Source organism: Martes martes, assembly GCF_963455335.1.
Source record: "Martes martes genome assembly, chromosome: X".
Classification (NCBI taxonomy): domain Eukaryota; kingdom Metazoa; phylum Chordata; class Mammalia; order Carnivora; family Mustelidae; genus Martes; species Martes martes.
Window position 1 is genome coordinate 32190417 of NC_137897.1, and position 14029 is coordinate 32204445.

At 42.1% G+C, this 14029-nt stretch overlaps 1 protein-coding gene across 1 annotated transcript in view; it reads right to left on the bottom strand.

Annotated features, from left to right (window-relative positions):
* The window catches only part of RPGR (retinitis pigmentosa GTPase regulator), a 53569-nt gene that overhangs the window by 18814 nt on the left and 20726 nt on the right, over positions 1-14029 (bottom strand). Inside the window, exons 10-14 of the mRNA XM_080795278.1 lie at positions 13764-13949; positions 12633-12804; positions 7203-7300; positions 6802-6867; positions 3518-4480 (exon numbers count right to left, since the gene is read on the bottom strand). Coding sequence (XP_080651404.1) covers positions 3518-4480; positions 6802-6867; positions 7203-7300; positions 12633-12804; positions 13764-13949 — 1485 coding nt within the window. The remainder of the gene's footprint in view (positions 1-3517; positions 4481-6801; positions 6868-7202; positions 7301-12632; positions 12805-13763; positions 13950-14029) is intronic.

Genomic DNA, 14029 nt, shown 5'->3' on the forward strand with positions numbered 1-14029 from the left:
TGTATTCTAGTCTCTCTCCCCATATTCTTTCTCACAGAGAATCAAATGTGCAAAGGATCCGGCAACACAAAATTCACAGGAAGTTTGCCATTGAGATCCTCCCTGCTCAAAGTATAAGAAATCCCTCATGCCCAAGATATGGAAGGGACTGGGGCGGGAAATCGGTTGAAAAGGGAGCTACGAATAAAGAACAATCAGACGATCTAGCTGTATGATAAATACTGAAAATTGCAAGGTTAGATGGAATATACGTGAATAGAAATCTAGCGTCTCTAAAATTCAATACCTAATGTTAATTTCTCTTTCCACAAACAACTACTGACGGTATACATTTACATTTTATTTTACTTGAAACATTCTGAGAAGCAACAAACAGAATTACAGAGTAGTCAAAGGACACACTGAGGGTACGAAACAGACACGGGGAATGAGGATTCCGATAGTACAGTTAAAGCTCAGAAGTTATAGTTTAGAAATACAGAATGACAGAATACAAGAGACATTAGAGCGCTTTGTAAGTTTTTAAGAGGAAAGAACAATATATAATTTATAGAAAACTCCTTTCATTTTAAAGTGCAATTTTTCTTCCTTAAAAAGCTTTTGTGCAAATGACAAACACCATGGGAGTTCAACAGCCCATTAGAACGAAGGAATCGGAGTTAGGAGGGACTATATTTCCATCATCTAATCCGCCTCATTTTACACATGAGGAAACTGAACCCCAGTGAGGCGCTCTGCCTGGCCAATAAGCACTTAGAAGTTTTACATGCTTCCTGAATATATGTTCAGTTTCACTTCTATTTCATGGGATACACTGCCATTGGCCCAGACAGGAACTAAAAGACATCACATTAAGATCTAAGCTCTGAATCCAGCTGACACTTGTAGATTGTTGCAAAAAGGGCACATAAAAGGTTAAAAAAAAAAAGCACTTTTAAAAAAAATGTGAATTCTTCACTTCAGCTTTACAATACCATCCACCTTATAAAATTATTCTATATAGTAGGCAAATTGTAATCAGAGACCAAAAAAAATTCATAAGAAATGCTTTTCTAGCCCTTTAGGATCTGTGCCATCTTTAAAGGGACCAGTTTATATGCATAAATGCAACATTCTTATACTATACTCCTATTTCCTAAATCTGTCTTTACTGAGGAATATATCATGTTAATTATCTGCTATGACCTTTTCATATTTCCTAGTGACAGATTTATAATTTGGGGGGAAAATATAACCAAATATTAGTTTTAAAGGAGCCAAATTTACCAGCGCTTTGTGTTGTCTTTATCAGTCGTTACTATACCACACATATAGTAACCACGACAAAAAAGCAATTTAATAAGACGTATTAAATGCCTATTACGTGTAAGATGCTCAAACTGTTGGCTGGCCAACAGTTTTAAATTCAAAGTTTGTTAAATTTAAAATTTAAATTTTTAAAAATCTAAAAAGTTTAACAAACTTTCAAACTTCAAGTTTGTTACTTCAATTCTAAATAATGTGGTAATACATTATTCCAGAATTTTTTGGAACCCGGTGGCCCATTTTCTAAAAGTTGTTTTGACCGCACTGGCATTTTAAGCCTCTGTACCTCGTGTTCTTTCCCTTCCCCCTCTGTGTTAGTGAGACACTTTGGGGGGTACGCCTTATCTTTGCCGTATTTCACAGATCCTCTGACTTTGCTTGCTTTATTGGACTCTCCTTGGCCCAGCCTCCCCTGCTTTTCACTCTCTGCATCTCCTGTCTCCTCGTATTTCCCCTCTTCTTCCTCGGTATCCTCCTCTTCCCTCTCCCTCATTCCCCACTCTGCTTCTTCCCCCTCCCCTTCCTCCTCTCCATCCTGGTCCCCCTCCCCTTCTTTCTTCTCCTCCTCTTCCCCCTCTCCTTCCCATTCCTCCTCTTCCTCCCCTACCAACTCTTCTCCCTCCCCCTCTCCTTCCTCCCCTGCTTCCCCCTCTTCTTCCTCCTCCTCCCCTCCTTCCTCTTCTTCCCCCTCTTCTTCCTCCTCCCCTGCTCCCCCCTCTTCCTCCTCCCCTGCTCCCCCCTCTTCCTCCTCCCCTGCTCCCCCCTCTTCCTCCTCCCCTGCTCCCCCCTCTTCTTCCTCCTCTCCTGCTCCCCCCTCTTCTTCCTCCTCCCCTGCTCGCCCCTCTTCTTCCTCCCTTGCTCCCCCTTCTTCTTCTTCCTCCCCTGCTCCCCCCTCTTCTTCCTCCTCCTCTGCTTCTCCCTCTTCCTCCTCCCCTGCTTCTCCCTCTTTCTCCTCCCCTGCTCCCTCTTCTTCCTCCTCCCCTGCTCCCCCCTCTTCTTCCTCCTCCCCCGCTCCCCCCTCTTCTTCCTCCTCCCCTGCTTCTCCCTCTTCCTCCTCCCCTACTTCCCCCTCTTCTTCCTCCTCCCCTGCTCCCCCTTTTTCTTCCTCCTCCCCTGCTTCTCCCTCTTCCTCCTCCCCCACTTCCCCCTCTTCTTCCTCCTCCCCTGCTCCCCCCTCTTTTTCCTCCTCCCCTGCTCTCCCCTCCTCTTCTCCCTCCCCTGCTTCTCCCTCTTCCTCCTCCCCTGCTCCCTCTTCTTCCTCCTCCCCTGCTCCCCCTTCTTCTTCCTCCTCCCCTGCTCCCCCTTCTTCTTCCTCCTCCCCTGCTCCCCCCTCTTCTTCCTCCTCCCCTGCTCCCCCCTCTTCTTCCTCCTCCCCTGCTTCTCCCTCTTCCTCCTCCCCCACTTCCCCTTCTTCTTCCTCTCCCGCTTCCCCCTCTTCTTCCTCCTCCCCTGCTCCCTCTTCTTCCTCCTCCCCTGCTCCCCCTTCTTCTTCCTCCTCCCCTGCTCCTCCCTCTTCCTCCTCCCCTGCTCCCCCCTCTTCTTCCTCCTCCCCTGCTCCCCCCTCTTCTTCCTCCTCCCCTGCTTCTCCCTCTTCCTCCTCCCCCACTTCCCCTTCTTCTTCCTCTCCCGCTTCCCCCTCTTCTTCCTCCTCCCCTGCTCCCCCTTTTTCTTCCTCCTCCGCTTCTTCTCCCTCTCCTTCACTTTCTCCTTCTTTCCCTTCCCCCTCTCCTTCCTCCTCTGCTTCCTTCTCTTTCTCTGCTTCTCCCTCTCCCTCCTCCCCCCCCTCACCTTCTCTTTTTGTCCCTTCCCCCTCTCCTCCCTCCTCCACTTCCCCCTCTCCTTCCTCCCCCTCTCCTTGTCCTTCCTCCTCTTTCCTTTCTCCCTCTTCCTTGCCTTCTTCCTCCTCTTCCTCTTCCTCGTCTTCTTCCCCTCCTCCCTCTCCCTCCCCTTCCTTCTCATCTCTGTGCTCCTCCCCTTCCCCTTCCTCCATCCTTTCGTTTCTTCCTTCCTGATGGCCTCGTTGCCCCTCCCTTTGCTCCTGGGCCTCCTCCTCTTCTGGGTCTTTCTCTCCCTTACCCAAGCCCTCCATTTCTCCTCCTCCCTCGTCTTTCTCCTCCCCGCCCTCCTCACTCGGCCTCTGTTCCACTCCTGAATTTCCCTCCCGCTGGACTCCCTCACCTCCACCTCCTGCCTTTCCCTTGCCTTCACTCACCTCTGCTCTGTCTGTCAGGTCGTCTGACAGGATCTCTATCTCCTCCTCCTGTTTTCGTGCGGGCACTTTCACATTTTCCTCACTTGCCTCTACCTCTGGCTCCTCTACTCCACTTCCTTCTGAATCCTCTGCTCCTTCCTGCTCTTCAGGGATCTCTGACAAGTGGTCACATTTAAAATCATACTTTGCCATGAATTTGGACAGTTTATGTTCAGTCTCCTCCTCATGTCCTTGTTCGATAAATTTTCTGCTATACCACAAGTTTGGGTCCATTTCCACTTCGTCATCCTCTTTCTCTCCACTACTAAATTCTACTGACTCGGGCTGCTCGAAGCCGTCAGTGGTGCCTTGCTGACTTGCACTGTCGCCTTCCAAGTAACTGTCTGGCTCGTCTAGAGAGTCTCTTTCGCTGTTGTCAAAAATCATATCTCGCTTGTTCCTCTTACCGTCCTCAACAAAATCTTTACTGTCTTCATCATCAATATTCATGTCTCTATTTGGTAAGTCGTCAAAGAACATATTAATATTTCTTAAATTCTCTTCGATTTGTCTCCTAGCCTTCAGACCTGCCATTTCGGCCAGCTCAGTTTCCTTCTCAGAGACTATTTCTTCTGCATCTGGATCCTTCTGCCACTGGCCTGCATCACTTGCCTTTGCTATGGCCTTACTGTCAGGTGGATAAAGACCATGCTTACTCTCACGTCTGAATAGCCCTCTTTGCACACCCTCTGCATGGGTGTCAGCTCGAGGCCCAGGCTGGCCTGAGTCACTACCTATGTCCTCATCTGAAAATGCTTCCGTAGTCATAGCTGCTTGCATCATGTACATTCCTTTTGCCAAAAGTTGTTTATAGACTCTCCCTTCATTCACTGTTTTGGACATCTCTTCACTTGCAAATCCTTTACTATCATCGTTTTCAGAGTGAGCTGTATGCTGCTTCAGTTTCTCAATTGTTTCTTGTTTCTGTAAATTTTTGAAGTAATCGTCATACTACTATTAGTTGACAAAGGGGACTTATCTACTACAAAACACTGCCCAGATTTTGCATTACTCTAAGTTTCACTAGCAGAATAAAAATGTCCAGTTTTCCCGGACATTTTGCTCAGACTGGCTTCTCGTTGGCGAGAACCGCCGCCACTCTCTGAGTCTGCGGCACCTGGGACTCCGCCGTGGCACACAGGTCAGCAGCTCACTCGCACGCTCTCACCACCTACTCTCGTGTTGCCTCTACTCACACAGGTCAGCTCATGTCAGGATGTCTTCTCCATCCCTTAATTGGAATCAAGTCTTAAAGAGAATACATTTCTAAACATATTGTGCAAAATACCGGTAAAAAAAAATGTACACTTCTCTTGTATGAAATCAGGTTCGGTTTCCTTTTTTCCTACTTTCCCTGTTATTTTAATTGTTAGACTTTGATTGGTCTTTGAATTCCGTGAAATTCACAGAATTAAAGAAAATAAATGAAAATATGAAATTGTTTAATATTGGAAAAAATGAATAGCTTATGCCTACAAGGAAAATCTGAGATGAAAACTACAAAACTTTTAATCGGTATACTAAAAAATACGTTTCTTTTCAAAACAAATCTTTGAGTTTTCAAATTTTTGACCCTCTTTCTTTTATCTATTGTATTCTTTAATTATAATAACTTACATACATGAAACTAACCACTATGTGGAAAAAAATACCTAAGGTAAAATGTAAGATTTTTATAAAAACTATGAAATTAAAGACTGCGATTTGAATGATACATTATGAATATGAAATTCATTTCCTGCTGGACAAAATAAGGCAAAAATCAAAACACTGACCTAAATTCTGTAAGCTAATGAACTGAAATATTTGATAAATTTGGGTCTCTGGAGAGTAAAATCTCACTAAATCAAGTACTACAAATTGTTGTGAGTGCTAGGCCCAGGAAGAAGTCATTTTTTGCTCCCCCCCAAATTAAAACAGCACAAGTTAAACATTAATATATGGAAATACTATAATAAATCATTTTTTTAATTCACTAAAATAGGTCTGGTTGAGCCTCTACTTAAAAGGACTATGTCAAGTACAAAATATCAGTTTAAAAGGAAATGCTTTCCTTCTGCTTGTTCTAGGTCCTACTTTTTAAAAAGTCACAATTCTTTCAAGAGCCCTAAAGAGAGGCAGAGGCCCAGTTGCCAGAAATGATTTCTAAATGTATGTGCCTTTACTTCCCTAGCATAATCAAATAGCACAGAAGAGGCAGAGCCCTGAGTCTAAGAGAAGAGGAAGGAGACACAGAGGAACAGATGTCTGCTTGGAAGTGTAGTCAGTCAATAAAGTCAGTCAACCTTTGCTGAGCTTCCACACTGGGTTAGGACAACAGTTCTCCCATATTCAAAATGAATGCTGTTACTCACCACGCCTCTTGGTAAAACAGAGATAAGACTTAACAAAGACTGGCACAAATTTTTAAAAGTCAGCAAGATTTTCTTGCATTTCATTGACTTTGACTTTGAGGATTTTTAGTTTAATAACGTGACAAAGGCACTGGAAATATAAATTAAATATTGTCTATAAGCCTTCTTCCTTCAATTTATATTTCTCCAATTTACTTTTCTAATCCTCAAACCCCTCCTTTCTTTCACCCCACTGGTCCTTAAAGCCAGGAGAAGCAAAGGATTTCAGGTCAGGACTTTGTCTCTCCAGGGCTGTGAAAACCACCAACTATTCCTTTCTCCTGCTACTCATTTGTTATTCATTAAAAGCCTCTCTTTATCACCCATGCATGGTTTCTGATTAATTTCCAAATGTTTAATTTTGTTTTTATGCTATCAATTCCATGACAGATTAAAGCCTATTCCGCACACTGGAAAAGCAATTATCAAATATTTCACTAAAACCACCAAATTTTAGAGCTCAAAAAGATGTTAATATCATCTTTTGAGAACAACACGGTAACTCAACCAAAGTCATGCTCAACCCAAGTCTGAGAACCATTCTGATAAATGGTAGTAGCCTCTTCCAACACTTATGAACGGCCATAACAATCCTTTGCTTTGATAAGAAAATGTGGCTACTACGACTTGTTAGTGACAAAAAAAAAGCAAATTTCAGCAATGAAATCCTGTCATATATCTGAAATACATACCAACAGAACAAACCTAAGTTGAGACCATCTACAATGAATTCCTTTCAAAATCTAAAGTAAACGAATACTTATCTTTCATATATTCTTTTCAGAAAGCTTTCAAGAAAAAAATATAAACTGTTCTTACCCACCATAGTGAAAAGAACTCTCTATATTATACCTTTTGTTTCTGAATTGGTGATAATTTTAATGACTTCTCATTGGAATTCAGGCTCATCATATGTGTCTGCAAGAAATAAAAAATATATGTTCTAAAAAGAATAAAGAGTATATATGATTATATATTTACATATTCTTATATATAAAGTGAACACAAAACAGTTCAGACAGTAATATAATCTATGCTCAACTTCATACTAATGATATGAAGATAATTAATTGTACTGTATGTCATCTATACTTCAATAAAATAATAAACATATAACATATAAAAATAACAAACAAAATGGAAGCAAACCCTTTTTAATGCAAGGATCAGCACATGTATTCAACACATAAATATGAATACATGATGACCTAAAATCCAAACATATCTGTATCGATAAATAAGCAAACCAATACCATATTTAAGACATCAGTAGTTTCTCCAAGGCTTTCTGAATCTCCGGCTGAAGAATTGTCTGCCTCTTTCCCTTTGGCCATTTTATCACGAAAACAATCTGATTAAAAGGGAAAAGAGAAAACCAGCTTCCAATGGAAAATTGAAAGACAACTGGACAATAAATTATCCTCTAATATAAAGTGCAGGCATAATTTTACTGAAGTCCTTTAACCTCATGTTAAGGGAACTGAACAGAATTCATTCATAGTGATAAGAGGTTTTAAGGTCTCTTTCTGAAAGTTTAAAGACTTCAGTGCTGGTGAGATAGGAACTGCTTCATTTATATGAACAGGCAAACCTTTGGGAGAACTACTACCCAGGTATCAAGCACTGTAACAGTGAGTCCCCCAAAAGGGCCCTGGTGACCCACATCCTCCCGAGATGGGGCCCCTTATGTCGTTCCTTTTCACATTTTACCGGGTAGTTCTATACGGCCAACAAAACAAAGCAGCCATAATTGTGATGTTACCACAGTTTGTATGTCTGTCTTTCTTGCATCACTTTCTCCGGGGGGAAGCCATGATAGGAGCATCCCTAGGGAGAAGCCCACATGCTGAGGAAGTAAAACCTCCTGCCAATGGCCATGCAGGGCAGCATGGAAGAGCATCCTTCAGCCCCAGTGGAGCCTTCGGGTGATTCCAGCCCCATCTGACAGCATGATTGCACCTGCATGAAATGCCCTGGGCCAGAACCCCTCAGCTAGGCTGCTCCTCAATTCTTGACCCTCACAAATTCTGTGAGATGAGTTTTAAAGCCACTTGTTACGTGAAAAATCAGATAACTAGTACAAGCACCTAGAAATGCTCATGGAAAACTACAAGGTTATTATGTCATCGAGCAGGCAACTAAAATTTAACGAGCTCTCCTTGATCTTACATTTTTTCTCAATTACTACAACCCCATTCAGCACCCACATATTTGAGAGGAGCTCCTAAACGAAGTCCTTGCTAAAAATGCCAGTCCCCACTGATCTTGCCGTTGTAAATTCATTCAGTTCAAAGGAGCAAATGATCCATTTGTGCTTATTTCGTGTGCGGCGCTATGTGCAAGATAATCAACTTAATTAACAGCTCACTCTTAATGAGCTTATCATCTAAAGGGAATATAAAATATAGGATACACTGGCATGAGAAATCACATCCAAATGCTGGGAATCAGGAAATGTTTCACTAAAGAGGTGCAGGGAAGAGTGAGTAGAATTCTGGGAGGTGGAGGTGGACAGAGAAGAAAGTGAAGCCCCGTGCTAACAGAAGCAGCAGCAATGGCTTGTACTAAAGGCTGGCCATGTGCTGGGAATACATGCTTTTGCACATGTCACGTGACCTCCATGACAACAAGAGAGGTAAGCAGAGTGTCCCCACACGTCATAAAGGAATAAATGACGTGCCAAGTGTCAGTCTCAGGTTTGTCTTGACTTTACAGCCTTTTCTACCAAGTCTGACTGTGAAGAGCTCAGTTTGATCAAAATTAAGAGTTGGGAAACTTTCCCTGTAAAAGGCCATCTAGTAAATATTTCAGGCTTTGTGGCCACAAAGTCTCCGTCCTAATGACTCAAACTCTGCCGCTGTCGTGTAAAAGCAGCCATAGGCACTACATAAAGGAACGGCATGACGGGGTTCCAATAAAACTTTGTTTACAAAAACAAGTGGCTGGCTAGACGTGGCTCACTTTACAGACCTGTGACCTGCATTAAGGTTTTAAGAAAAAGATTGCTGAGAAATGGAGCTACAAAAGCAGGTGGTAGTTACATGGGGAAACTCACATTTATTTCCACAAATATTATGAATATCAGAAGCCACTGGAGCAGAGGAGAACTAAAACTGTGCCTGAGGAAGATTAATGTAGAAAGTTCTAAATGGGATAGACTAGAGAGGGCAGAGAATGGAGGTTTGGAAAAATCGATAGTAGATCACTGAAGCTCACGGCCTTGCCTTATACTTGACTAAGAAAACAGAAGTCATCAGACCTGATCTGCCTTATCTTTCCCCCAACAAATGTACACATTTACTTCCATTTTCCTGTTGAAATATAGAATGTGTCTTTCCTCTTACCAAAGACTGCTCTGTATGCCAGCACCACTGTGATGTTCGTGTTCATTCTCCTTCTCTCTCTCGTGCTATCGGTCAGTCTGGGACTACTGGCTCACATCCACTAGCATACAAAAATGCTCTACTATTTCCCGTTGACCCTGCATCTCCCTCGAGCTGCCAGCCCTTTTCTCTGCTCCTCTTAGTGACCAAAATTGGCAAAGGAATTTTCTACATTCGTGCCTCAACTCTTCGCCCTCTGGTTTCTGCTCTTATCTTCCCCTGAAGCTACTCTTGTCAAGATCAAGGACACTCTCCACAAAGCCAAATCCATGGGATGCTTCTTTGAGCTTTCTCCTTGACCTCTGACCAGTTCTTGGAACTCACGACCCTACTCTCTCCTGGTTCCCTTCCTCTTACCCTTCTAGCTGGTGGGGCTGAGGAAAGTTTCTTTGCCACCAGCTCTTTCTCCCCTACCCTCAAAATGTTAGATGTTCTTCGGGTCAAACCCTGGGCTCTCTTCTCTTGCTGCTCTGCTATCTAACAGGTGCTTTCACCAAGTCCCACAGATTGTAAATACCAATTCTGTGTTGTTGGGTTCCAAATGTATCTCACTGGTTCAGACCCCTCTTCTGAACTTTAGGCTGGCATCTTCAACTGCCTCCTCCATATTTCTGCTTCGATGTTTCGCAGCTATCTCAAGCTTGATTTTTTTTTTCCTCAAGCTTGTCAACCATGCTCTTGCCTAGGAATCATTCTTGATTCTTCCCTTTCCTTCACCTCCATGTGTAAATTCAGCTAGTTCTAGGTCTCAAATGCACTTCCAATCTGCCCCCTTCTCTCCATCTTCACAGCAACACCCTGGACCACAAACCATCCTCTCTTGCAATGGGCTCTTAAGTATGCTTCCTACTTTTAGTCTTTCCTCCCTACAATCCACACAGAGGCAAAAGTGAGCATCTTAAAATGTAAACTGGATTGGAGCACATCACTCCACTGATTAAAAACCTTTAATGACTTTCTATTGCACTTAAGAAAAACATTCAAATAGGCTTCTCACGGCCTATAAAATCATGAGTACTTTTTTCACTCTCTTCTCCAACATCTTGTCTAGCCTTTTCTGCACTCTCTAGCTCTAACAGTCTTCTTTCCTTTTCTTATAAACTGCTTCCAAACCTTTGCCTCTATTATTTTCTTTGCCTAGAATGCATATAACCTCTCTCTTCATGTGGCTTTCTTTTTTTTTTTTTTTTTTTTTTTTTTTTTTTTTTTTTTTTTTAAAGATTTTATTTATTTATTTGACAGAGAGAGATCACAGTAGACAGAGAGGCAGGCAGAGAGAGAGAGAGGGAAGCAGGCTCCCCGCTGAGCAGAGAGCCCGATGCGGGACTCGATCCCAGGACCCCGAGATCATGACCCGAGCCGAAGGCAGCGGCTCAACCCACTGAGCCACCCAGGCGCCCCATTCATGTGGCTTTCTTATCCTTTATGTTTTAGCTTAAATGTCACCTTGTCAGCAAGGTCTTCCCTGACCTTCCTTCCTCCATGATAAACACTGAAATCTGCAAGTAATTTAGAAGAGGTCCTGTTATATGTTAGATATAACTTGCAGTATACTTTTAAGACAGTTTCAGCAAACAGTCACAAAAAGATAAGGAATAGCTTTTCCTTTGGCTCTAGCTATAAAACTCTGTATGTGTTCATATTCAGATCTCTTGAAGTGGGAAACAACTTCCTCCAAACCACAAACTTCTCTTTTCCTTGTACACACTGTTGTCAGACTCCACTTTTTCCATGTACAGGCCTGAAAGGTGTCAGTGACGCTTACCTCAAAGCAAAGCATAAAAAAGTTCTCTGTGAGATGCAAGGAACTGGCTCATTATCAGGGGCGCCTGGGCGGCTCCGTCGGTTAAGCCTCTGACTCTTGGTTTTGGCTCAGGTCATGACCTCGGGGTCCTGGGATCAGCATGGATCATATTTGAGATCCTCTCTCCCTACCCCTCCCCATACTCGCACTCTCTCTCTCTCTCTCTCTCAAAATAAATAAAATAAACGTTTGGAAAAAATACAGTAAGAAACTGGCTCATGATCAAGGTTCTAGTTGTAGATAATATTCTATTCCCACAATGCACAATTCTTGCTTTTACTACCTCAACTTTTGATCCCAAAGTTACTAAAATTTATCTGTGCCATGGTTCTTAATCCCTGGTGCCCAGATCATCTTAATTCCAAACCTACTGTTTATTCTAATCTCTTGACCCTGGCTTCTTGTCCCGCCCCTACTATTCAAGCATGTGCCCTGCAGTAACACATACACACTCCTAAGATACACAAATGCCTGTAAACAAAATTCTTTACAAGAGGTGTATAATAACTGAAGAGCTGGGATTACAATTTAAAATATAATGTGTATCTATAAGGCAGTGAGGTAGAAGTGTCAATAATAACCAACTATAAAGAGCTTCCTAGAAGTGCTAGGCTCAATGCTAAGTATTTTATATACCTTATCTCATTTAACCTCAATCACTCTAAAGGAGTATTATTATGCCCACTTTAAAGATAGGAAAACTAAGGGTTAGAGGAATTAAGTAACTTTCTCAAAGTCATTCACACAGTTAATAAATGTCAGGGATGGAATCTGACCCCAGCTCTATTTAACTCCATGCCCCATGCTCTTTTTTTCTTTTTTGTCTTTTTTTTCTTGAGAGAGAGAGCGCGCACGCACACGCATGCATACAGGTGGGGGCAGGGGAGGGTTAGGAGCAGAGGGAGAGGGAGAAAATCTTAAGAGGGCTCCATGCTGGGCAGAGCTCAATCCCATAACCCCAAGACCATGACCTGAGCTGAAATCAAGAGTTAGAAGCTTAACCAAATGAGCCACCCAGGTGCCCCCATATCCCATGTTCTTGACCACTATGGTATACTGCCTAAATGCAAGACTTCACATAGTTCCAGAAGATCCACATTCAAATCTGACTCTCTTCATTTATAAGCTGAGTGACCTTGGCCAAGCCACTCAGTCTTTTCAAGCCTTGCTTCTCTCATCTACCGAAATGAAGAGTTTAGAACTCCCACGGATTTCACGGAGTTGCTTCGGGTTTAAAGGAGATAAGGTAAGAGAAGGTATTACATATGCTATGCACTGCTCTATAAAAATATGCTGCTATTATTATGGGGTTTTTAGGGTCACTAGTGATGCTTTGTATTTATAAGAGTAAGCTGGACTGGAACTCGAACGAGAGATGTCAGCCTCCAACCAGGAAGAAAACAATTTAATTTGCAAGAACATCCTAACATAAACATGACACTAATAGGAATAAAAGGGACCCTTTTCCTGTGAGCAGACAGGGTATCAGCTGTTACCTGGTTCCACTGGTTGCACGGGGTCCTCCTTTTCAAGTATCATTTTCCCTGGCCAATTACCTGCAGACATATAGAAAGGAACTGGGGTGGGGGAAAAGCTAACAGGTGGCACAGAAGTTCCTTCAAGTGGAGGTAGTGTTCGTGTCATTTGAAAAGCATCAGGCGATCTCTCCTTAAAATAAACAGGTTAAATAAACTGTTACATGATATTATATGTTTAGTATTGACAGAAACTACCCCCCAGCTGCTAAAAATATTTAAGAGAGAGACTTCAAAGTTGCCCACTGTCCCACATTCATCTTTAAATTATCACCAAGGACTCAAAAATGTTTTGTTCTGTCATCTCTGTATCTAAGTTGCTCTAAATTGTTAATTTAGAAGCCCGTTTTTCACACAATGGGTAAAAGTGTATGTATATTCTGCTTTCCTTAGGAAACAATTAGTCACAAGACCTAAAAAACAATAACTACAAAATACTGCTATTTCTCAGTCTTTCCATATATACTTTTTCATAACCAAAAGTCAAACTTAACCTTTTTACTTCCAAGGGAATATGTTTTGGAACTTAAAGTAACTTTTTAAAAAAGGAATGTCTCCTTTAAATATTATTTGGCATTTTCTTTTTGTTTTTCTAAATACAAATGCCATTGAAACAGTAATTTTAAAGCAGAATGAGAAGCTCTAAATTTAAACAAGAAAGAACATTCCCTATCTTGAACTGCAGTCCTTATTTCTGTTTCCCACATTTCATTGTTTATAGTGTATAACCTTCCACGGCTCACGAGGTGTAACTAAACGATAAAAAGCAAAGTAAAAGTCAATCCATATAGAGTCGAGAAAATAATTCAGCATTCAACCTGAAGTATGAAGATAGGCCTCTAAAAGGATGCTTTGTATCTTTGCTTTGTATCCACTCTCTATTAAGTCAAGGTTATCCATGATTATTTGAATTTTCTCACTTGTGTGTTGAACAGCTTAACTCTGAATTTGCTTTAAGTTTGTAAGCCTCCAACTCTAACCATTTTATTTAGTAAATCTATCTTAAAAGACCCTTTTTGGTTTAAAAAGAGAATGAATTTTTTCCCATTCTGTTTGCAGTGCCATGATATAGAACTGGCCACAAGCCTATACCCTCTCTCGTCGCCGCACACGTGCTGGTAGAGTTCTGTGCAGTACACTTCCTGAGCTCAGATCACTGAGGAGCAGAGAAGGCGCTGCAGGAAAGTAAGAATCGTTGATTTCTTCTAACTCCAATTCTTCTGTCCCACCGGGTCGCGGAGTGGCAAAAACAAGTGTGTGGCATCCACCACAAGCCACCTGTAGCATAAAACCACAGATTGATTAATCAACATTGGTTTCAAACACAAGTGGGTTTTTAACAGTTTTCGGCTACAAAA